The sequence below is a fragment of the Eptatretus burgeri genome, chromosome 13 (genome assembly GCF_056783735.1).
Source record: "Eptatretus burgeri isolate ZD-2024b chromosome 13, Ebu_testis_v1, whole genome shotgun sequence".
NCBI classification, from domain to species: domain Eukaryota; kingdom Metazoa; phylum Chordata; class Myxini; order Myxiniformes; family Myxinidae; genus Eptatretus; species Eptatretus burgeri.
Genome location: NC_140973.1, coordinates 18,529,122 through 18,555,553, shown reverse-complemented (window position 1 = coordinate 18,555,553; position 26,432 = coordinate 18,529,122). Strand labels below are relative to the sequence as shown.

Below are 26,432 nucleotides of genomic sequence, written 5' to 3'. Positions count from 1 at the left end.
CTTGAAAAACAATGAGATGCAAATGTAAGGTATCAGGGGTGACTTGCTCTGTTTTTTGCAAGTGCATATATTACACCATGATGAAAGACGATGTGGTGTGTATAATATTTTATGTTATGAATTTTGAGAATTCCCCTTACCTGAATACATATGGAAATATTTGCTGATATTTTGAATATTAGTATACATAATAAAATTAAATTCCTGCTTAGCATACATTGGTCTTACCAATCAGTGCAAGTGTTGCTTTAATGCATTATTAGCCCATCCCCCCACACAGCGGGAGACGGGGTTTTGCAATCGCTGCTGGTGTGTGTGTGTGTGTGTGTGTGTGTGTGTGTGTGTGTGTGTGTGTGTCCGTCTGTCCATACCATAACTTTTTTACCATTTGAACTTTTGTCATCAAACTTTCAACAAACCTTTATTATGATATGCAAATTTGGAGATAAAAATTTAAAAATCGGGTCAAAATGTGAAAGGGCAAAATCATAGTAACGATAAATAGCCCCTATGAGCACCACTGCAGAACATGAAGCACAAGACGCCCTGTTTTTACTTATATACTTACCATTGAGCTTCAGTGTGTCTGTTCAGGCCTTTTCTCCTGACTGCTCATAAGCTTTCTATCCATCTCTCCTCACACAGTCTCCACTCCACCTCTCTTCCAGCTTTTCACTTTCTTATAACTAGGTCCCTTCACTTCCTTTCCTCAATTTTAATTTTCTCAATTTATCCCCAGCTCTACCACCTCATGCAACATTATGATCATTACATCGGAACTAGAAAGAGATTTGAATTTTGTTCGGTTTCATTTGGGCATTTTTATTGGATGGTTGCTTTTCCATGTTTATGTTTGTATAATTTCGACTTTTATTGGCAGTCATGCAGCATGCTGACTTTTGAGATATTCATTCAGTCCCTTTTCTGGTTGAATAGGATGGGTCTTTTGTCCTGGGATTTTTTTTCTCGAGTTTGAACATGTAAATAGTTTGCTCCTTCTGATCTAGGATGGCCTAGCGAGAGGTGAGCACTCGCCTCTAAGCTGTCTAACCTGGGTTCGAATGCCGACCCAGCTACAAACTGTTATCCCAGTGTTTCACAGCTAGGGTAATTCATCAATGTGTGTGCCCGTCCCCTCAGATGGACGTTAAACTGGGCGTCCCATTTTCCGCCATTAGTTGGTGCACATTAAAGACCCCACAGTGTCCTTCGTGAGGAAGAGATGAGCTCTCGCCAGCACCCTGCATAAGTTACAAATTCCTGCCCTAACTACTGCTGAGAAAGCAATGGCAAACCAGCCAGCACATAACCCTTGCGAAAAAACTGCTTTGGAAGCACAATCACTCTGTAACAGAGTATGGTACATCAGAATCAGAATCTTCCTTCTCTACCCCCCCCCCCCACCCCATATGCCTCTTCTCCTCATTCCCTTTTCACATGACTCCTGCAAAACTTTTTCCCCAACTCTCCCCACTCTGCTCAAAACCAAACTTCTGCTTTTCTGCCAAATTTGAAGCATTTGCTGCAAAAATGACTTCTGATCTTACCCATGGTGTAACAAAAACTATTTTGTTTTCACATGATGCCGAACAAATCGCATCTTCGCTCTGCAATAATCTTGCAGACTGTGCCAGCTACAAAGCTAAAACGGTGGAATTACTGTTTTTGACATCCACATGCAGCTGTCCCGGCACAGTGCATTCATTCAAAGCCTATTGTAGCAAGACATAACTGGAAGAATCCTACTTTTTGACACAACATTGCCAAAAACAATAATCCCAGAAGTGAATAAAATGTAGTTTCTTAATGTCTGTCATTGTTTGCAGAAGTGCACAGTGAATTGGTAGGTCATAATTCTGTACTTGTCCCTTTTCTACAATGTCTATGGCTCATGTGGAGTTTGTAAATGTATAACATAGGACAAGGATAATAGGAAACTTCAGTGTACCTTTACACAACTTATGAGGACAGTGGTTGACAATAGACTAAACACAGTATGTAGATGGAATTTGAAAATGAAATTCCAGCATCACGAGTTAAGTGCTCTGCTCGTGACTCCAAAGAGGTACACTAACTTAAGGCTGCTGCCAAAACCAAATGATTGTACAAATGAATATCATTATAACCATTCTTAATCTGAAGTCTGATGATGGTCAAAGTATATACTGTATTTGTAACAAATGACCAAACAAAAATGACCTAAAACCCTCCGATGTTGCAACACGGTCCAAAAGCCAGGGCTGTTGTTCTCACCACCAAATTGCCAATGACCATGACCATCATGAAGACAATAAGGCACATGGCTTGCCCTGCCACCTCCATGCAGTCCCACATGGTCTCAATCCATTCTCCGCAGAGCACACGGAAGACGATGAGGAATGAGTGAAAGAAGTCGTGCATGTGCCACCGTGGGAGAGTGCAGGTCCGGTCGATTTTGCAAACACACTCCTTGTAATTCTTCCCAAAGAGCTGCATCCCTACGACGGCGAAGATGAACACAATGATGGCCAAAACGAGGGTGAGGTTACCCAGGGCACCCACTGAGTTCCCGATGATCTTTATGAGCATGTTGAGAGTAGGCCATGATTTAGCCAGCTTGAACACTCGGAGCTGGGATGGACACAAGGCAGAGGAGGTAGAAGAAAGAGAATTATGAAGAGGGCCAACTCATTTTATTGTTTTTAAGAAAAAAGAAAGTCTCGTCACTTTTATATTTCATAACAAATAATGATTTCACTCAAATACATCAATGTGTGCGCCATCCCTCAGATGGAAGTTAAACTGGGTGTCCTGTCTGCCAGCATTAGTTGATGGATGTTAAAGATCCCACTGTGGCATTCGTGAAGAGTAGGTGAGCTATTGCCGGCACCCTGAATAAATTCCGAATTCTTACTCTAATCTACAGGGGGCACTGTATCAGCAACACAGCCATGCTCCAAACAAGACACAACTCACAACCAAGTGCTGCATGTGAAATAAGAGCACATTACTCATGAAGTTAAGGAAATAAAATCACTTGAGGTTTAATTCTGCAAACTTGCATAAAGAAAAATTGAAAAAGTGTTCGGAGCCATCTATTTATTGTGTATGCAAAATTTGGCGGAATTTCATTTATGCACACATTCCCTCTACCATTCTGTTTATTACTATCCTTTCAAAAGCACAATTCTATTCTCTCCTAAACCTTCTTTGCTCTCTCATAACCACCTTTCCTCCTTTTCCTTTTGCTTCAGCAGTTAATTGCCTCTGATATTTTTAAAATCATCAGCAGGATTGAGACCGAAGCTTCCTATTTGCCAATGACCTGCCATAACCTCAGTGGAAATGGCTTGGTGAACCTAAGTCACAACATACAAGTTGAGAACCAGTGACTTGATATGAAGGCGTGGAAATTAAATTGTCGATATTTTCAGGTGACACTAAGCTAAAGACAATAATGTAAATAGTTTAAATGAGGAGAGACACATGAAGGATAGTTTTGATATTTTAGGAGAATGGGAAGAATGGCATTTCATGTGGGTAGAAACATCATTAGAGGAAGTGTAAAATAATAGGAATAGGTGTAAGCAACAGTGATAGATAAATAATATAGTCTGCCTCATGAACAAAATAAACCCTGAGATATATTTGTAAGTTATTGCAGACAAAACACGAGAGCATTCAAAAGAGTTTCACATAGAACTCGATAAGGCAAACAGAATCTTAAGATATATCAAGAGGGATATAATGTTTAAGTAAGACAAAGTTGTGCTTGAGTAGCAGAGAAAGCCAGCTGACCACATCGAGAGTATTTAATTCAGTTTTAGTCACCCTAATATATAAAGCCAACTTGAACACTCACAGTTGGGATGGACACAAGGCAGAGGAGGTAGAGTAGCTGCATTAGAAAGGACTTTGAGTCAGCAACTACAACAATTCCATGACTGTCAGGTCAAAGTTATGAAGAAGGATTGGAGAATATAGGCTAATAGTGCCATTTACATTAAAACAGAGAGTATATACATGGGGACATATGATAGGAATATTTAAGGGATTCAACAGAATTTATACAAATTGTTTATTTTCGAAGAAGACAATGTTCTAGTGCATATGTGGGCAACCCATTGGCCAATGGTCATGTGTGGCCATTTTGTAAAAATGTGTGGCCAACTTGTAGAATCATCGATAGATAAGAAATACAATGTCGAACAGCACTCCAAAAAGATGTACAGTAAATTTGATGACAAGTTCCCACTTGGTACTCAAAAACAAGCCAGAGAAATTGCTCAATTGAAATCATCTTTTCTTGATCAGCAGTGTAACCTCAAGCGGTACTTTTCATCATCTGAACTGGTGGCATTTGCTAGCTATAAAGCTACATTCATCCTGGCTAAAAAACAAACTGTTTGTGGATGCAGAATTGGTGAAAGATATCATCATCTCAGTAATGGAAATTTGTTGCAGGACTACGAACGTTGTGAAAGCAGAAGGTGCAAAACTAAGTCGGAGAACGATTGTTTGAAGAATTCAGGATTTGGCCGTAAATATGGAAAATCAATTGCTTGATGAATTGAAAGTGTGTCTGTTATTAGTTAGCATTGGACAAATCAACCGATATTAGTGACACTGCACAGCTTGTTTTGCGGATTCGATATGTGTCAAGTGACCTCACATTACGCGAAGAAATGCTGGTGATTTGTACTCTGAGAGGCCAAACATGTGGGATTGATTTGCTCAACACTTTCCTGGAGGTAGCAAAAAACTTTTGCCTGGATTTGACCAAGTTGGTTTCATTCGCAACAGATGGGGCGCCAACAATGACTGGCAAAAAAATGGGGTTTGTTGCGCTTCTGTAAAAGTACTCAAAAGATCTTGCCAGCATTGTTTCCAGTACCCTGCTGTCCTTCCACTGCATACTTCACCAGAAAAGTCTCTGCACACAAATGGCGGGGAATGACACGTTGCTCGACTTGATGAACACAGTAATTAAAATTGTGAATTACATGTGCAGCAACAGCGCTCTTGTTCATCGGCAGTTTGTGGAATCACTCAAGGAATTAGATGACTGCAATTTTGATGATGTCGTTTACTACGCGAATGTTCGATGGCTGAGTCATGGAAATGTTCTGAAGCGGTTCACTGTCTTGTATCTGCAAATTCACGAGATTCTGGTGGAAAAAGGACAGGCTGAAAAGTTTTTCATGTGTTGAGAGTGAAGGATGGCAATGCGATTTGTAGTTTTTGATGGACTTGAATGAGCTGAACAAGAAACTGCAGTGAAAAGGAAAACTCATTTGCAATCAAGCTCAAATCATTCGAGAGTTTAAATCAAAACTCAATCTGCTGCTGATAAAAGTCCAGAAACAGAATTTCACCCACTTTCCATACCTGGAAAGCTATCTGGAAAAGACTGTAGAGATCGATTTTGAACTGGAGAAGCTGCAGCAATTTGTAGATTGGCTCAGGAATTTGCCACAAAAATTTGAACAGCACTTCACTGACTTCGACAGCTTCAACCTGACATTTCAGTTCTTGAAAGATCCGTTTAGTTTCATTTTTGAAAAGTGATCCGAAGAACTTGTAAATTTAATAAGCGTGAACAAGCGAGAGTTCGAGACCGACATGCTGTTTCCTACAGAGCCAGGAGTTATATCCACAAATTCGCAATGAATCTCTGGCTGAAATGTGGCAAAACCTCTTGGAAGATGAACAGTATCGCTCCCCGAAAGCCGTAGCCAAATTGTTCTCGATGTTTGGGTCTACATGGTTGTACAAGTCAACGTTTTCTTCTGTGACACAGATAAAGTCGAATATCCAATCTCGCCTCGTTGATATACATCTATGCCTGGTGTTGGCTTTATGGTTAGGGTGGTGGGCTTGGGACCCTTGGATCCTGAGTTCAAATCCCACTCACTATTGAATTAATACCAGGTGGGGTTGACTCTGCCTGTCGTCCTACTGAGATCGGCAAAATGAGTGCCAGCTTGCTAGTATCCTGTGTCGGAGTGGCGACCCGTTCAGGATTGTGCCCAATAGCCAAGAAGACTGCTGAGGCAGCACCAACGCTCTGCACAGAGTATGGTCCCAATGGATGGATGGATGGATGGATGGATGTGAATCTGAAAGCAAAACTGAGATGCGTGTTGTGTTTGAATTTTGAACCGCAGTTTCTTGAGAAAAATAATTTGTGAGAATTGGTGAGAGAAAAAGAATGCCAAATTGCTCATTGAAATTTCATGCTTCTGTAATTTTGAAAAAGTATTTTTTTTTTAACTTTTGTGTTGTGTTTATAATTGACTTTGACTGTCATTGGAATCCTGAAATAAATTTATTTACCAAAAAATTTCTATTTTATTCATCATGTATCCATTTCTGTGATCGACTGGCCCACATCCATGGCCAGAAAAAAAAAATTGGTTGCCCATCCCTGGTCTAGTGGGCAGAGTATGAAGGCAAAAAGTAGGGGGTAGCTTGACAATTACTTGATTTCAGAAGTACTTTCAGAGTACTTGTTATTGTGAAATAGTTATTCAGAGTACTTATTATGTGAAATGGTGTGCCAAATAGAGCAAAGGCTTTTCTACACCCGTTAAAGCAGCCACCTCCCTCTCCTAAAATTTTGCTTCTGTATCGATCTTCTCCACCCATTGCAATCTCCCCTACCCCTCATGACAGTTGAAACTTTAAAATTACGAAGATAAAGACTTTAACACAAGGGGAATATATACATAGATGTGACTGGAGTTAGGAGGAAGGTAGGGGAGGTGTGTGTGTGTGTGTGTGTGTGTGTGTGTGTGTGTGTGTGTGTGTGTGTGTGTGTGTGTGTGTGTGTGTGTGTGTGTGTGTGTGTGTGTGTGTGTGAGTTGCTGTTGCTGTCTGCTATCTGCACACGTGGGTGGGTTTCAGGACATAGAAGGGAGATCTACCCGGTCTCAAGTATCCACCTCCATTGGCGTGTGTGTGTGTGTGTGTGTGTGTGTGTGTGTGTGTGTGTGTGTGTGTGTGTGCGTGCGTGCGTGCGTGCGTGCGTGTGTGTGTGTGTGTGTGTGTGTGTGCGCGCGCGCGCACATTTCTAAGCTAATGTCATTTCCCCCTTTTAGCGTGAAGCTTATGATACTCCCCCCTTCTAAGGCTAGCGCTCATGTACGCGTGCGCGAGCGTGTGCACACACACACACACACACACACCAACAAAACTCTGAGGACAACAAAAATTCAACAGCTTGGTCCGTGAATCCTGATCCACTTACCGAAGCAGAGATGGATACTTTGAGTCCTGGGAGGACTCCATTACTCCTTTGAGTCCTGGGAGAACCTCCTGAAACCCTAACAGCTTTTATTTATTTATTTTTCCCATTAATTAACACTGCAACATAGCGTGGGGTAGCGCACGTGACTGAACTGCATACGTAATTCCTTGTCGTGCACTTCACCTTGCCATGTCACTCACTTGGCACTGTCACATCATAAAATTACGTGTGTGAACATCATGGGCCACACCGCAGGTCTCTCTCAAAATACCACCCGTTGCTAGCAAATTCCACCTGTCGCTTCGCTGACTATGTAAGAGGGATCTTCTTCTTCTTCCTCTTTTTGAGTTTTATGGTGTTTTCAGAGCCAAGACACTGTATATACACCACGCGCCCAGACATAACAGCGGTGAACAAAGGAGCTTTTAGGTAATCTATAAGCCTGGTGTTGGCTTAGCGGTTCAGGTGGCTGGCTTGGGATCTTTGGGTCCTGAGTTTGAGTCCCGTTGGCTGCTGAATTAACACCAGGTGGGGTTGACTCAGCCTGTCATCCTTCTGAGGTCGGCAAAATGATCACCAGTGTACTGGTATCGGGGCACAGCATCAGCGGCACAGCCGCACCCCAACAAAATGTTAGCTATCCGGCAGCCAAGCTGCGAAGAAGAAGAAGAAGAAGAAAAAGGTAATCTATCATGCTATCTGGATTTCTCGCTCCCCTTTAAAAATATCATAATCACCTTGCAGAATCGGGAATGCTTCCGGTTCAAATGGCTGAAAATGTTTGGCAGATCTGACACACCAATTCCCGTCTCTTTTAATACTTTGAAATAGACGCAATATAGTCCATCATATATATCGAGTCGAGTCCGTCATATAGGCCTAGGGTCCATCATATCGAGGGAATTTTAAAAACAGATGGTTCAAACCAAAGCAGGTTATAGAGAGCTCACCAAGTTGGCTTAACCACTTAAGCAAGCACTCCAACAAAACGGTTGAAGAATACTTCATTCACCTTATCACCTTAACATTGTCTTGCATGTCAATTTGTAATTTTATTTTAAAAAACGACGTCCGCTGTGATTAAAAAGAAGTCAATGACCGCTTGCTACTGTATCACCATGGCTTACAAACATATTTTGATAAGGAACAGCTGGCTTGGCAAGCGATTAATGATGTACTAGCATAACCCGCGCTCTGCGCGACATGTTGGGGTGGGTGTGTTTGAGAAAGGAACTGATGGAGAGTATCAGTAGTAATTTTACTTTAATGCAGTAAGTGGAATACGATTTCACTGTTTCAGAACCATTTTATTTACTTTTTTTTTGTACCATGCACATCATATGGTCTTTTGAGATAATGTAAGCCGAATATCACGTTACTCGAGCGCAGAACAAAGTCGAAGATAGCGCAACACGAAACCACAAACTCGGAAATAATATATAAGATGGAGAGATTCGTAGGCCAGAAGATCAGCAATTAACTATGTATACAGCGATTTGTAGGTATGAAGCTCTATCGTACAGAAACCGTGATGACCTGTTCCATGGCAATGCATTTTTAGAAGGCCGAATCAAAATAATGGCCAAGACCCCTGTGAGGTGACGTTTGGCTGACCAAGGATAAGCCTTTCATGAAGGTAAGCCGTTAGTTATCTTCAAAAGGGTGTTTAACTTTACATAAATACCCAGTTTTCATTCATGCACTTCCTTGGAGTTCCCTCAGTATGCATACAAAGTTTCAGGCCACTAGGTTTCATTTTTTTGGAGTTATGGAGGAGACACACACACACACTGAGTGATTGACACACTGACATTTATTATTATAGACGAGTAAGTACCATTCGTCGCCTCGTTGATGGGAATACTAAAAGAGAGGGGAGGGAGAAAAAGAGGGGAGAGAGAGAGAGAGAGAATGAAAGAGAGAGGAGGGAGGGGAGTGAAGAGGGGTGAGGAAGCGAGGAGGGGTTGGGAAGGGAAGGCAGCGTGAGGTGAGGTGAAGGGAAGGGAAGGCAGCATGAGGGGAAGGGAAGGCAGTGTTCCGGGGCATTACAGGGGTGAAAGTGCTTTCAGTCGTCAACTGCGAAAGCGAACTTGTTGCTGTTGCAAACTTTGGTTTCTGTGAATCCACATTCTCAACCGTCACTAATAGGTACTCTTTCTGGTGTTTGATTTTCAAATGTTTTAGCATATTGGATGTATTACAGTGATTGATGAGCAAGGTCTATTGAACAAAGTGAGCACGCAACTTTTGGACTGTCTTCTTTAACCTTCTTGAAATAGTTCCAAACTACATTTCTGGACCTTTTGAAAGACATGTAGTCAAAACTTTATCAGTTGATGTCTTGCTTATTCATCCATCAGCAAAACAATCAGCACATTTTACCAGCCAACTCCAAATGCCTTGCTATCCATCTCAAAGGAACATGCCCTTCGGATGTGTTTACTTTCCAAGTGATTTACTTTTGCTGTTATATTGCAAAGGGGCCTCCCCAGGGCGTGCTCCTTTTCCATTAATACATTACCAGGCTATGTGTAACTGGAACATGCCCAACAGGGACAAAAAATTTTTTTTTCCCCTGAAAGAAAATGCTTCATTCCACGAAGTATGAATTACTACTCATTTCCATGGTTGGAATCGAGTACTTTGGGAAAAGATTCTGCCCACCATTATTAAGCACTCAAGTAAACACACCAATAAAACGGTTGATAAGGAACGGCTGGCTGGGTCATCCTAACCACCGTCTGGAGACATCTGGAGTACAAACCAATGTGAAAATTGCACAAATGAACACTTTCTTTTTTTTTTAGCAATCTTACTGCTGCTAACTTCAATTCCGCAGTTTAAATTTTGAAATACGGTTTAGGGTAAGAGATTCTAGATCTTATCACATTTCACCTGTAATGCTTATAAACGTCCAGAGAGATGTTGGAGGTTGGAGGGGGGGAGGGGGTTTGGGAGGAAGTAAGCGTGAGGGGAAGGGAAGGCAGAGGTGCGGTTGAGCATTAATTACAATTCATACTCCTGTCAAAATGATTCTGCATGCAATAACAATGAAAATGGAAACAAAATAATGTCTGAAATACATTTTCAACTGGTCGTACTATAAACATCGCCCGGACATAATTATTGTCCGGACATGTCCTGCGACAAACCCTATCCAGAGGAAAACACCACCCGGACATGTCCGGAGACAAACACCGTCCGGAGATACACACCGCCCGCACACGCCTGGTGACAAACACCGCCCGGAGGTAAACACTGTCCGGACACGTCCTGAGACAAACACCATCTGAATATAAACACCACCCAGACACATCTGGAGACGAACACCATCCTTACACATCCAGACAAATACCATGTGGACACGTCCAGAGACAAACACCGCCCGAACACATCTAGAGACAAACACCATCCTTACACATCCAGAAACAAACACCGCCTGGACACCTCCGAAGATAAACACCTCTTTGTAAACTCTTTGTAAGGATATCTTTTCAAAATTGTCCATCATTGTGAGGGTCCTTTTCAAGCTTTGGCTTTTTCAAGCCATTTCTTCCTCGGTCCATAGAACGGATCCAACGTGGTCAAAAATTCCCGGGGCAAGCCTCGGGCATTGGGGGTCCGCATTCGGATCTTTTTTTGGATCGATCATCGATGGTTCGGATGGTTGAGCGCGACCAACTAACTACGGCACTGCCCGCCAGAGCCCATCAAGCACAGACGGAATACAGAGGTCCTGCCAGAGGAGAGGTGAAAAGGTGAAAGTCGACGTGGTAAAACTAGGCCAGGCCAGCACAGTACATGGCCGGCAGGGGTAGTATTGTACACACTGAAACTGTGGCTGGCAGGGAACGCTGTCAGTACCCTGCTTACTGGCGCGCACAGCACAGTAACACGGTGTGACTTTGTGTGAAACATACTTGTTCGTGATTCTGGTACGTCTCACGTGCACTCTGACAATATCTCGGTTACTCGGTACCTACCAGCTGCAGAAACCACAATGAGCGGCTTTGGTGACAACAGGCACAAATCTAGGGATCCACAGAAATATGACAGTGGTGCTCAAAAGCGGAAACGTTCCAAGGAAAAAGATGAAAGACACAAGGCCATCAACAAGACCCAGAGCATCTCAGAGTTTTTCACTCCTGCACAAACAGGCGATTCGTCCATGACAGAGGCTGGAACACCAACAGCGACAGTACAAATAGATTTGGCAACGGAACCCCCGCGTCAAGATTTTCCCAACATCTCGGAAGGTTCCAGCGATGAAGAACATGCATCAGATGAAGAAGCGCGAGATAGACTGTCAAATCGTGGACCTGGCTTTGCCAATTGCATTGGATGTTGGCCTCCTGAGCGACCGTCATCAGAGATGATCGACTACTGGGCATCACGAGATTTAGAGCCCCTGCAGAATTCGACTGGTCCCGTTGATTCATCCATACAGTTTGTTGAAGGTTGGAAACGCTGCTGCTCCAAGAATCTTTTTTACCGTAGACTACAAAACGGAGAGTCCGTGAAAAGGTCCTGGCTTTACTTCTCCACATCAATCGGAAAACTGCACTGTATCGCTTGCAAGCTCTTTGGAGGCGCGACTGCCCTGGGTGGGGAAGGATTCAATGACTGGAAGAATGCCAGTCGTTCTATCGAGGTGCGTGAGCGTTCGCATGTACATTGTGTGAATATCATCTGCTTGTCAGACAGAGCAACATCCGCAGGTCGTGTGGACACTGAACTCGTCAAACAGGTGAGTGAGATTGCATCCAATTGGAGGGAGGTTCTGAAACGAAGTGTGAGCATGATATCGTTTCTCGCTGAGCGTGGTCAGCGTTCCGTGGATCGGATGAAATTGTTGGGTCACGGATGAACGGTAACTAACCTGGTTTAATGGAATTACTTGCGGAATACGATCCATTTTGGCACAGCACATTCAGAAATATGCCAACCAAGGTAGTGGCTACACCAACTACTTATCATCTACGACATGTGAAGAGTTAGTCTCCATCATCAGAAAATCTGTTCTGGATAACATCGTTGCTCAAGTGAAAGAGGCAAAATACTTCTCTGTGTCAGTCGATTCTACTCCTGACATAAGCCACATCGACCAGCTCACAGTTATTCTACGATACATTGAGAACGAGGCTCCAGTGGAGCGTTTCATGACCTTTTTGAGCAACACAGGACACACGGGACTCCAGCAAGCGACGGCATTACTGGATTTTTTGAAAGCCACTGGATTGGACATCACTAACTGCCGAGGACAATCTTACGAAAATGCATCTAATATGAGTGGCCGATACAATGGGATGCAGGGAATGATCAAACAGGAGAACCCTCTCGCAATATTTGTGCCATGCGTGACGCACTCACTGAACTTAGTCAGTCAGTCGGCCTTGGGATGCTGTAGACTTGCAGCAGCATTATTTGTATTCGTGGAACAAGTGTATGTATTTTTTACAGCTTCCACGTCACGCTGCACCAGATTATTTGACGCCCTGAAAGCCAAAGGTCTGCAAGTACCAAAGCGCCTCAGCGACACTCGCTGGTCGGCTCATTCTGATGCAACCCGAGTTCTTATAGACGGTTACAGTGAAATCATGGATGTCCTCGATTAAATCTCAAAGACTCTGGCCGTACTGAACTCGAGATGTACAGTTTTCTCATCGAGCGAAAACTCACCGATACTTTCCCAAACGTGGAAGTGCTGCTTCGGATTTACCTCTTACTGATGGTGTCGAACTGCTCTGGGGAGCGCTCGTTTTCGAAACTCAAGCTTATCAAGAACCATCTTCGCTCCACGATGGGGCAGCAGAGACTGGTCAATCTGACCATCATTGCAACCGAATCCGATGTGCTCAATTCCATGCAGTTTGACAGTATCATATCCGAGTTTGCTGCAGCGAAGTCGTGCAGGAAGTTTGTCCATTGATTAAGGCGCCGTGTGTATGTTCATTGATGTGGATGACACTGCCGCATATTTGCAGTCGCTGGAAGTCGGCTATTAATCACCATTTCAGATTTCTCTTGCCCAGAGGGTTTTTAGAAGTTTGAAGATTTTTAGTCGAAGTTCGTAGTATGATTAATGACAGCGCGTTGTTTGTTATTTCCTTATATTAGTCCATCTCTATCTCTTACTCTTGTAGCAACAGCATTTTTGTGATTTGATTTTAAAATGAGCTCAGAGATAAGTCATCAGCTCATAGATGAGTCACCAGCCATATCAATAACAATCCGTCCATCTTATCATATTGTCAGATTTAATTGTAATTTGTGAACATTTATGCCAAATCATTCCTGATCAGGATTTGCCAAATCTATAGATATAAGTTCAGTTGTTGATGAAAAAGCAGTTATAATTTAAGTTGTTGATTAATCTCCAAATTTGGGGGCCCCCCACAATCATTGTGCCCATGGCCCCCCACATGGTAAATCCGGCCCTGCCCACACCCATTATTTGTCTAAGTCTCCCTCTATTTTGACCCTCCACCCTGCTGTTGGTCTGTTGGGGTCTGTGTCGTTGGGGTCTGTGTCGTTGGGGTCTGTGTCTCTGTGTCTATCTCTGTGTCTGTCTGTCTGTCTGTCTGTCTGTCTGTCTGTCTGTCTGTCTCTCTCTCTCTCTCTCTCTCTCTCTCTCTCTCTCTCTCTCTCTCTCTCTCTCTCTCTCTCTCTCTCTCTCTCTCTCCTGTTCCTTTTGTCCTATTCAGCATCCTGATCTGTTCAGTGTTATAGCTCTTTTATGAACCTTGACTGTATACAAAATGAAGAAGTCCTGTTCCCTTGATTTTTATGCCCATGGTCCCCTGACCCCACACTGATCCACCAACCTCTCTCTCACTTCCACCCTTTATTAACACTCAGCCCAATTCCATTTCTATTGCTCTGATGAAGGGTTAATGCATAAAACATCAGCTTCTCCTTGTTTGCCACGGTGGTTTGCCATACCTCACTCACCCTGTTGATTTCATCCATTTTTCTACCTGTTTGCTGATGCACATTAACACAAGCCTTCAGTAGCAAAACTAATTCTTCATTCAATGCAGAGTAGTAATTTATATGCGTGTTTACTTTGGTTAAGGGGTGGAATGTTTATAAGTAAGAGCGGGCCAGTAGGCAGATAATTTATTTCTGTGGGTGAGCACACAGATTTTCTTTCACCTTGTAATCAATTTGTCCCATGGTTATTTTTATCACCCTCCCCCCTCCCCCCTTCCACTCCCATTCCCCTAGGCATACCCAAGAATCAGAATGGATACAGGTGTGCAGGACATTTGGTGTCAGGAATGGAATTTAATCTCATGTTGGGTGGGTGTGACAATATGATTATCACAATAATTTTTACAATGAACCAACCTTGATTAGCCACCGTTGGACTTAGTCCGATACGGGGCTTATGGATTTGGTTTCGATTTTCATGCCCATGCGTGCATGCGGCCGCAACCATATCTTGGACATAGATGGACCGATTTTATTTGTACTTAGCAAAAGACAACACATGATGGGATACATATGCACATCATTTTGTTTCATGATGCGATCAAAGATGGCAAACTGGCGGCCATTTTAGTTGAAAAAAACCCAATGTTGAACATGTCCTCAATCATTTCTTAGACATTTTACCGATGTTATTCAAACTTGGCACACATAAAGAATGATGGCTTACATATGTATGTCATTTTTTTTTTGAGATCTTCTTTGCCATGGTGGTGAGCATACCTCACTCACCATAAACTTGGCACGGACACAGTACACGATGGTATACACGTGCCCTCACTTTATTTTGTGATCTGATCAAAGATGGCCGGCGGCCATTTTAGCTATTAAAAAAGCAGATGTTGAACTCGTCCTCAACCATTTCTCGGACATGCATTTACCAATGTTGTTCAAGTTTGGTGCACAGATAATGAAGAATGCCTTACATAAGCACGTCATTTCTTCTTGAGATCAGATCCAAGATGGCCGACTGGTGGCCATTTTCTTCCTTAAATGTGTCCCCAACCATTTCTCGGACATGCATTGTCCGATTTTGCTTAAACTTGGCACATGCACAGTGCATGATAGCATACACATGCACCACACTTTATTTTGTGATCCGATCAAAGATGGCCTTCTGGTAGACTGGTGGCCATTTTAGTTGTTAAAAAAGCCCGGTATTGAACACATCCTCAACCATTTCTCAGACATGCATTTACTGATCTTGTTCAAACTTAGCACACAGATAATGAATGATGGCTTACATCTGCATATCATTCTTCTTCAAGATAGGATCCAAGATGGCCATTTTGTTACTTAAACGTTTTAATTTCATGAACAATGTTTTAAGGTAGTTAGGTTTGAATTGATTGACATCCTGAGACAAACTCTATCCAGAGAAAAACACTGCTCAGACATGTCCAGAGACAACACCGTCCAGAGATATACGAGGTGTGTTCAAAAAGTATCCAACCTTCATTTTTCGTGCGTAAACAAATGAAGCTAGGGAGGCGTGGTTTGGTGCACGTATGTAGGCGATCCTAATCCGTATGCGTGAATATTTTCCCGCCTGCAGAAGCTGTCAGTCGCCGACAGACGCCGATGAGTGAGGAAGTGTAAGTGAGCGCCGCCGGATTTTCGTTTTTGACAAAATGACAGAAAAACTTGAACAACGCGACTGCATCAAATTTTGTGTAAAGCTTGGCGATTCCCAAGTGGAAATGATCCATAAGATTCAACAGGCCTTCAGGAACAAAGCAATGGGCACCACACAGATAAAAGAGTGGTACAACCACTTCAAAGATGGTCGCACATCAGTCGAAAGTGAAGCACGTTATGGTAGGCCCTCAACATCCTGAAATGAGATCATCATTGACCAAGTGAGGACCCTGCTGATGCAGGATCATCGAATCGCGATCAGAGAACTTGCAGACGAGGCGGGCGTCAGCATTGGATCCGTTCATTCCATTGTGACTGAGGATTTGGACTGAAGGAGAATCTCAGTCAAGTTTGTGCCAAAGCTGCTCACGATCGAGCAGAAGCAACTCCGTTTGGAGATCGCACAGGACATGCTGGAGACTGTGAACAGCGATCCGAACTTCTTCAACCCAGTGATCACTGGCGATGAGACCACAGTGATCCGTCATTTTGTCAAAAACGAAAATCCGACGGCGCTCACTTACACTTCCTCACTCATCGGCGGTCTGTCGGCGACTGACAGCTTCTGCAGGCGGGAAAATATTCACGCATATGGATTAGGATCGCCTACATACGTGCACCAAACCACGCCTTCCTAGCTTCATTTGTTTACGCACGAAAAATTAAGGTTGGATACTTTTTGAACACACCTCGTACACCAGCACTTATCTAGGCCACTTTTCACTCACTTTTGAAACCTATTTTCTTAGAAAATTGCATGATGGCCCTAAAATTTTATATCATTCATTTTTTTCATACCTATACCATGAAGCATAATGTGTCATGAAAAAAAAAATTCTGATTACTCTTTTCAATGTCACCCCAACCACCTTTAAGTACAGTTAAAAAAAAAACTGATCAGACATAATTTTCAATTGAATGATAATTCTCTATTGTCTATTGTTATAGAATTTATTTTATACATTAATAAATATTATGAATTGTTATTCTGTTTGTGTAATTCAGTATGTCTCCCCAAAATATATGAACATTGAATCCCTTCTGTGCGAAATTTGCATTCCCAATCAAAACCATCATACATGTCACGTAACCAGCTATCTTACACAATATAACGATGTGAACCACATCATTAATATTCATGACCGAATAGCCCAATTGTACACAATCTTCCATGTCACATGACAACTCAAGTCAGTAGCGCATACACATAAATCTTGTAAATATGGGCTCGCCCTTTAACTTAGTAGTTAAATATGGAGTTAACTTAACTTAAATATGTAGCTATCCGTACATCAAAATTACTAAAACCACAGGGCTTATGACATTTTATGTATTTTTCTTCTATTTAAAGAGCATTGAGCATTCATTTATCAGATATTAATAGTGATGGACAATTTGAAGTTTCTAAAATTGTCAAGGCTGATGCAGTGGAAGAGGTGAGTTCATCCACACGACTCTTATCATAATTTTTAAGATAGCTGAGATGCTTTATGTTTAACAATAATGACCAAACTAAACCTCACCAAGTTGAGAATTTTTTTTATACAGGCTCTAAGGCTTGTGGAGGAGCTGCAATACAAATCACACAAACACATGCAGACAGATACATGAGACAACACCATGAGACTTGACTTTCACACAAACATGTAGCTACTGAGAGTGAAGTTGCTTTTTTCGTAAGCATTTCCTGAAAATAAATTTTCAATAAATGTTTGCAGAGTCAACAACAACAAAATGATTAACAATGAACATAATCATAAACAACTAATAAATGGGTAAAGAAATTATAAGGATTTTTAACATGAATAAATAAGTCTCTTATAGACTGCCTTTTATGGGTGCTCATAACAAGGGAAGTAAAAAATAAATGAAATAAAGAAGAATAAAAAAGGAAGAAAAAAAAGTGAAAAGGACAAGGATAAAATATTAAAAGATTTATCCACATGCACACAAACTGGGTGATACATACCAGTCGAAATGAGCGCAACATGGAGAGTCCAGGCACATCTGCCAGAAATAGCTCAAGTAAGCTAAATGAGACAATTATTGCATCAAATATGTTCCAGCTAACTTGAAAGTAGTAGTATGGATCCATGGCTAAGATCTTCAGCACCATCTCTGCTGTGAAAATGCCCGTGAAGACCTGTTGGACAACAATAATTGAGACAATTTTGCATCAGTGTTTGTCAAGCACAATTTGCTATAAAAAGCACTGTATTTGTTTAGTAATATATGCCATCCATAATGATAAGAGGGAGCATACCAAGTTTCCAGTAATGAGAACTTCATTTAAGTGGTCAGAGATAGGTTTCTGCTCCATAGCCATGAATATGGTGTTAAGAACAATGCAAATAGTGATGCTCAAGTCCACAAAGGGATCCATGACGAATGCAAGAAGTTTTTTTCTGAAGACGATCCACCGAGGATGACAGTCCCAAATTAGGTAAGTGTTTGCAAACTTGTACCACCATGGTGGACACTTTTTCCGAGACTCTTCCAGCTCTGCTCCCATAATTGGGAAATGAAGAAAAGTGGGGACAAAATTAATGAACAGCAGAAGAAAATAAAATAAAAAAAACCTTAACACTTTTTCTTGTTAAGTTAGTCCACTGGTTAACATGATGACATCACTACAATTGTACTGTACCAGGAAAATAAAAAAAAAACATCTGAAAATATAGCTATAAAGGTGAGGTTAAAGGATAAGATATATGGTTATGGTTAGCATCATATTGGGGAAATAACTTAAATGTAAAATTCACTGGTACCAATTAAATATGCACTGCAAATACGAAAGATGACTAGCTCTAAGCAAATCAGACATGCCTTATACTTGTACAACATAATTGATGAAGTTGCTGCCAAATTGGTGGCCACACTAATGGAGTCATTACAATACAAATTAAGACATCCACCAATAGGGTGGAAAAGAAAACCCTCTATAAGTTACAAAAAGCATTCTCAAATAAAAATAATTCACATCCCTCAGACAACCAAAAATAAAATAATTTTTTAAAATAATTCACCTTCCATGGTGTTAGTGAGAATACTAGCAGCACTGGCGCTCCTGTGCTTCACCGATGGTTCTTCAAGCATGTCCACAGAGTGCATCCTAGAAATTGAACGTTTCTTTGCTGCTTCACTATCAGGCGTCGTGGTCTGTGAAAACATGGATGTGCAAACACGCATACACTTGCATCTATAAAAACAAACAAACAACAACAAAAAAAACACAGACACCATGCCACAATTTCCTTAATTGTTAGCCATCATAAATATCACAGTTTCTCTTTAAAACGATGCTGAATCCTTCGAAAACTAACACCCAAATCAGCTTTCCTTGCTTGTCATGGTAGTTATGTCTTTGACAACCTTCAGTTGATAAAACATTTTCTTTTCTCTAAGCTTCAAACCCAGATAGTGGAAGTTAGGGAATCACCATCGGTTGGATCTTTGCTTATACTGTTTCACACCTAGGTGTCACGATGGACCAACCACTTTCCACTGCTCATGATTACCAAAATAGGCAAGCCTATTTTCTACCATCTGCAAAATAATGCCAAAATCCACTCGTGCTTAAATCAAAAGTGAACAGACGTTCACATAACGTCATAATTAGATTACTGCGAATCAATGTCTGCATGCTTATCTGCTTCGTCTCTCAATCCCTTGCAATCTTTTACATAATAAAGCAGCCAGGCTTGTATCTAAAGCTCATATTTGATGACATCACTCCAATCCCAACAACACTTCATTACCTCCTATGAGGCCAACACCTTGGATAGCTTTTAAAATACCACTGAAGACCTTTAAAGTCAAAAATAATTCGTTTCCTGCCGACATTTCTAACCAAGTCACACTTTACAATTCCACAAGAATGGTATAATAATGGGAATAGATCCTCATGTAGGATGAAGACTTTTTATAATTGAAGATTCTTCTGAAATGTTACTCAAAGGTGGACAACTTTCCTCTAAAATTTAACTTTACTTTCCATGGAAATATTTCCACAATTTCTCATATAGCACTTTTAATATATTACCTCCACCCACCGAAGGTGGACAGAGGTTATGTTTTCACCACTGTCTGTCTGTCTTTGCTTGTTACTTGCGAAAATGGAAGATTTTACAAGTATATTGGTTGGTTGCATGCGTTATTTGTCTGTCTGTCTGTTTTCACGAAACTTCACGAGATAGGAAAGCCTGGTGTTGGCTTAGTGGTGAGGGTGGCTGGCTTGGGATTTTGGGTTCTAAGTTTGAGTCTCGTTTTCCGCTGAATTAACACCAGGTAGGGTTGACTCAGTCTGTCATCCTTCCAAGGTTGGCAAAATGAGTACCAGTGTACTGGTGTAGGGGCACAGCATCAGTGGCACAGCTACGCCACAGCCAAGCTGCCATACACAAGAAGAAAACTACATGGCAGAGTTTGTCATCAGCATAAGCCTCTTGTTTATGAGGTCAAAAGGTCAACATAGCCAAAGGTCAACAAATCTGTCATATTTCTAAAATCCTCAATTTTCATCTGATTGACTAGAAATTTGAACAGGATTTGTATATCAGATCACTGAATTCAACCACCCATTATTTTTGAGGCCATCAAAGGCCAAAAGGTCATCAGAGGCTGTATTTCTAAAATTGTCAATTTTCATCCAATTGACTTGAAATTTGAAGAGGAGCTCATTTTTGGTCATCAAATTCAACCAGCAATTATTTTGAGGTCAACATAGGCCAGAAGTCAACAACTTGGGTGAGATTTCTAAAATCCCTCAATTTTAATTCGAATGACTTGATATTTGAAGAGGATTTATCTTTCAGGTCGCTGAATTCAACCAGCAAATTATTTTTGAGGTCAACATCGACCAAAAGGTCAACTAAGGTGGAATTTCTAAAATCCTCAATTATCATCCCATTGACTTGAAATTTGAAGAGGATTTGCAAATCAGGTTCCTGAATTCAACCACCAATTATTTTTGAGGTCAACATAGGCCAAAACGTCAATATGGGCCGAATTTCTAAAATTGTCAATTTTCATCCGATTGACTTAAAATTGGAAGAGGAGTTGCACATTTGGTCATCAAATTCAACCAGCAAATTATTTTTGAGGTCAACATAGGCCACAAGTCAACAACTTGGGTGGGATTTCTAAAATCCCACAATTTTAATTCGAATGACTTGAAATTTGAAGAGGATTTATCTTTCAGGTCACTGAATTCAACTAACAAATTATTTTTTAGGTCAATATCGGCCAAAAGGTCAATCAACATGGGCCGAATTTCTAAAATTGTTAATTTTCATCCAATTGACTTAACATTTGAAGATAAGTTGCACATTTGGTCACTGAATTCAACCAGCAATTATTTTTTTGAGGTCAAAACAGGCCAAAAGGTCAACATAGGCCAAAGGTCAACAACTTAGGTGAGATTTATAAAATCCTCAATATTCATCCATTTGACTTGAAATTTAAAGAGGATTTGCGTATTTTGTCATTCAATTCAACCACCAATTATTTGTTAAGGTCAAATTTGTTTTATGGATTTCGCAAGTATCGAGCGACACATGACATCTTTCTTGTTTGCTTGTTTTTTTGTGAACAAAATATCTCAAAAAGTTGTAGACAGATTCAGACAAAATTTGGTGAAGAGCTTAGGTATGTGGCAAGGACAAAATGATTTGATTTTGGTGAAGATCCGAGTCCGGAGGCGTATCCGACAATTTTTTAAGTGATTCTTCACCACTGAGTGATTGGGCTAAAACAATACATAGCATGATATCTCAAAAAGTTACGGATTGATTGCGACAAAACTTGGTGGGACAGGTTGGATTATGTAACATGGAAGAAGCGATTACATTTTGGTGAAGATCAGAATCCGGACCTGGATCTCAGAATTTTTAAAGTGATTATTTACCATTGAGTGATGCTGCTAAAACTAAAAAAGCATGATATCTCCAAAAGTTATTGACGGATTCAGCCAAAACTTGGTGGATGAGTTGGATCGGTGAAAAGGACAAGCCATTAAATTTTAGTTCAGGTCCGAATCCAGATCCAGCCTTTCAGTGTGATGCAAAACATAAACTAATCAGCCTGGCGGAGGTATGCACTCGACCGAGTGCCCTTCTCGTTTATCAAATGCTTTGAGATTTTACTTCCAGATGAAAAGTGATATATATATATATATATATATATATATATATATATATATATATATATATATATATATATATATATATATATATATAATCAAAAATATGTGGAGTGTGATGAGCACTCTCCTGATCTCCATTGGACATAGTCCTTCACCAAAGTTCTGTGATTTTTCCTGGCCGGTGTATCGGCTTCGATGTCAAAAAGTTCGATTTCAACTTTTTACATCACCCGGAAGGTACCGAACTTTAATATCAGTCAGTCGGTGAGTCAGCCAGTCAGTGATTACAATGAGCTTTATATATATTAGATATCTATCAGTGGAGTATGCTTACACATTGTAAGCAAAAACAAACCATGCTTCCCCATTGTCTCGGGTCACTCAGCTGCAGTGAGCACAACAAGGCTGCACTTATTTTGGATATTTTCATTTACAGATGCTCTCTGATGGTTCTGCGATTTCTCCTGGTATATTGGATTTGATGTCCATCAGCAGGCAAAATTTCAGCTTTCTCCGTCACCCAGAAGGTCCCAAACATTAATATCGCTCAATCAGTGAGTCAGAAAAGAAAGGAACCTTACCAGCCATGCATGAAATCAGCTACATATCAGATGAAGAGGCAGAAAGCTCTGCCTCACTGTCTCAGTAATCTCTCTAATCGTCACGAAATACCAAGTCTCAGGCATCGACATGCATTACACACCATTATTTTTGCCGAGTACAGTATGCATTTACGAGCACTAATTTATTAAAATAAACATTTATCTATGTTCTCCATTTACTTATTTAGTTGCTGTCATTAGTATTAACTATTTCATACATACATTTATGTTCTGTATGAATTTATGTAGTTTGTGTGTCTTTAATATTCACTTCAGTTAACTTGGGATGACCAAATATTACTGCCCAGGAACGCATCCTCAGTTTTTAACATTATGCCAATGGGAAAAACGTTTTCGATTTACTCTCAGATTTTCAGGACCACATCTCGAATATAAATCAAGGATATATTGTAATTGACTATAAACTCAAAGGTCACTCTTCACGTCACCAGATATGACTCCGCCCACAGTATTACATCATTATACATACTTGTACCAAGTTTGATTTAAATCCCTGGACTCAGATTCAAAATAGTAAATTATTCTGGCTGTCAGACCATGCGCTCAATCAGGTTGAAATTTAAAACATATATTCCCCATGACTACTCAATCGTAACTGTGATGTTTCACATCGATTGTTGAAGCAATTCAAGAGAAATAATTGTTTAAAGATTTTCATTCAATCCAATATGGCTGCCAGACCATGTGATCTATTAATTATTTCTGAACACCCTGGTATCCTCAAAGCTTTGGGAACATGTGGGTGGAAGTTTCCCCTCGATCTGACAAGCCGTTCTGGAGAAGATGATTTTTAAAGTTTTATTCTTCAAAAAATCATAGCTGCCAAGCCATGTGACCTATGATATCATAGGTTGAAAACTTTTTGTTTATGGATAGGTGATCATACCTGTAGTTTCACCTCGATCTGTTCAGCCGTTTCAGAGAAGAAGATTTTTGAAGGATTTTATGTTAAAAACAATATGGCTGCCAAATCATGTGACCAATGACATCAATTTTTTCCCCCATACAATTTAGCCCTAGATGAGCCTCAATTTTTTCATACTTATCAGATAAAGCATGTGTGCAAGATCATGTGCAATTATGACATCATAACAAAGTCACCGATGACAATATCAACAAAAAAAGAAAATCACACTTGTTTCCCATGAGGAGTACTTGCTACGTGCCAAGTTTCAATTTTTTTCCATGGAGCGGTTTTGGAGATACAGAGGTCCAACGTTTTTCCTTTTTTCCAACATGGCTACCATACCACAGGACCTATGACGTAATAATTATCATTTAAACATTCTGCATGAGCAGTCGCACCTACTGTGAAAATTTTGTGTCAATTGGACAAGCAATTGCAGAGAAATCAGAGAAAATTAACATGGACAGACGTATGTACGTACGTACGTAGTATGTACGGACAACCCAAAAACATAATGCCACTGATGACTTCGTCAGCTGAGGAATAAAAAGATTTTGATGGTGTCCCACATTCATGGATGATGAAAGAGATTCAATTGCACAAGATCAACTCCCAAATAATCAAAATGATGAGAAAGCAATGGAGCTATGGAAGACCACGTTTAAACTGCAGCACTCAGAAGGAAATCTCGAAATACAAGGAGTGAAGATATGTCGTGGGATCTTCCAGGGTGATAGCCTTTCATCCCTCTTGTTTTGCCTGACCCTGGACCCACTGAGTAACCTCATTAACGAGCAAGGACATGGATACACCCTGACGTCCAATAAGACAATGTCCAAAGAGACAAGAAAGGTGGCACATCCACTGCACATATATGATCTCAAACTCTTTGCACCAAATTACGAAAAATTGGTAAAACAACAAAAATTAGTCAAACGATACAGTCAAACGATGACGACATTCAAATGGAATTTGGCCTAGATAAGTGTGCCAAGTGCACATTCACACAAGGTAAACCAACAAAAATTGACAACATAAAAATCGAGCTAGATACAACAGTGCAGAATCGGACAACAAAGCATACTTCAGAGTAGGCCACCAAATATGTCACAAACAAATGCGAAAAACAATTGCCAAAGAACACTTGCATCAAACGAGGCTGATCCTGAAAACATATCTCACCCCGAGAAGCAAAATCAAAGCCATCAACCAACTAACAACATAATTATTCCAATAAAGCTGTGGAATAATAAACTGGTCACAAACAGAATTCAATAAACTCGATATCAAAACAAGGAAACTCCTCACCATCCACAAAATGTTCTACAAAAATCAATGCATCCGGAGAATGTACCGACCGATACAAGAAGGAGGCAGCGGCCTGATGGAACTCAACCAAGTTCACAGAATGACAACTGTCGGATTTGCTGAATACGTGAAAACTTGAACAGACTACAGAATTCAATTTGGATGCAAAATGGAAGACAGCAAGCCAGAAAAAGTATCCCAAATCCATCCCAAAAAAAAGTCTACCAAAATCTGAGCACCGGAATTGGGTTAAAACAGGGTCAGTTCCAAGATGGCCTCCGCTGACCCTGAAAATCAGGAAGGTGGCTGAAACTTCCTTGTTATGAGGTGTAGCACGATAATTTTGGTATCTAACCTTGGGTTTTAAAGGTCAAGCAATTCATTGGTGCCAATGGATTTATGACTTGATCCTTCAAATCCATAAAATCCAAGATCCCCCATCCCATTGGGACCATACTCTGTACAGGGCGTTGGTGCTGCCGAAGCAGTCTCCTTGGCTATTGGGTACAATCCTGGATGGGTCGCCACTCCGACGCAGGATACTCGAATGACTCAGTCATCCCAGCAAGCTGGTACTCATTTTGCCGACCTCGGAAGGATGGCAGGCTGAGTCAACCCCCTGGTGAATTAATTCAGCGGGAAACGAGGCTTGAACTCAGGACCCTAGGATCCCAAGCCGCCACCCTAACCACTGAGCCAACACCAGGCATGGTCCAAGAGGACCAAGGAAAGGAAATCCAAGATGCTGGCCAACAATCATGAATGAAGGCACCCACCAATAACTCCCATATTATTTCACCTGTAAATCAATTTTAGGGCCAAAGAATGCAATATCTGGGTTTTTGGAGTAAATTTTATTGACACGTTTCAGAATAATATATTTCAGAGAGTGCACTGAATAATTAAGTGAAAAATCTTATACATTCTAAATGCAATTGTTAAAAAAAAACGTAACTGTCACTCTTTCACCATCTCGGTTTAGTCCTCAAAACTGTTCTCTCGTTCCTTTGAAAGCTGGTTGTGCGAATTTTCACAGGACGCAAGTTGGCATGATCCACATGCAGAAGTACAAGGAAGCCCATATCTTTTGCAACTGCAACAGGGAGTATTACAACCAGTTGTGCAATTGCAATGTACCATTTTCACTGGAGTGTCAGGTGCAGCATTCATATCAGAAATTATGGGGATAAGTTGATTGTCTTCAAGTCTCCAACCCCAGTTCAAAGGATCAACATCACTGTCCATCCCTATCCACGTCTTGGTCTGAAAGTACACCCTGAGACAATGGAATTTGGTGGAAGACTCAGTTGGGGGAAAGACGTTCAGGCATAACAAATGATTTTGGTGTATATCATAACGCAATGTTGCCAGAGAACATGTACTTTCCACACCAAACATAACAGCCATCGTTTGGCTGCCGAGGTTTTCTATGTCAGTGCAGTTCTTGCCTGGTAAAGTGAATGCATTTGCACAGGATTGGAAGACTGGATCACCTTTCACGAGTTATTGGAAGGCTGATTTCTTTCCAACAACATAAACACGGGATGTTGAATCACATCCTGTGAAAGCATGAAGAAATAACAATTGTGTACACAA

The 26,432-nt window shown here is 41.0% G+C and overlaps 1 protein-coding gene across 6 annotated transcripts in view; it reads right to left on the bottom strand.

Moving 5' to 3' along the window:
* Window positions 1-26,432, bottom strand: part of LOC147013973 (sodium channel protein type 1 subunit alpha-like) — a 263,021-nt gene that overhangs the window by 76,998 nt on the left and 159,591 nt on the right. For all 6 annotated transcript variants that reach the window (XM_085851455.1, XM_085851453.1, XM_085851450.1 and 3 more), the window contains 4 exons: window positions 18,883-19,015; window positions 18,120-18,358; window positions 17,826-17,999; window positions 2,254-2,610 (listed from right to left, as the gene is read on the bottom strand). In XM_085851455.1, coding sequence (XP_085707581.1) covers window positions 2,254-2,610; window positions 17,826-17,999; window positions 18,120-18,358; window positions 18,883-19,015 — 903 coding nt within the window. The remainder of the gene's footprint in view (window positions 1-2,253; window positions 2,611-17,825; window positions 18,000-18,119; window positions 18,359-18,882; window positions 19,016-26,432) is intronic.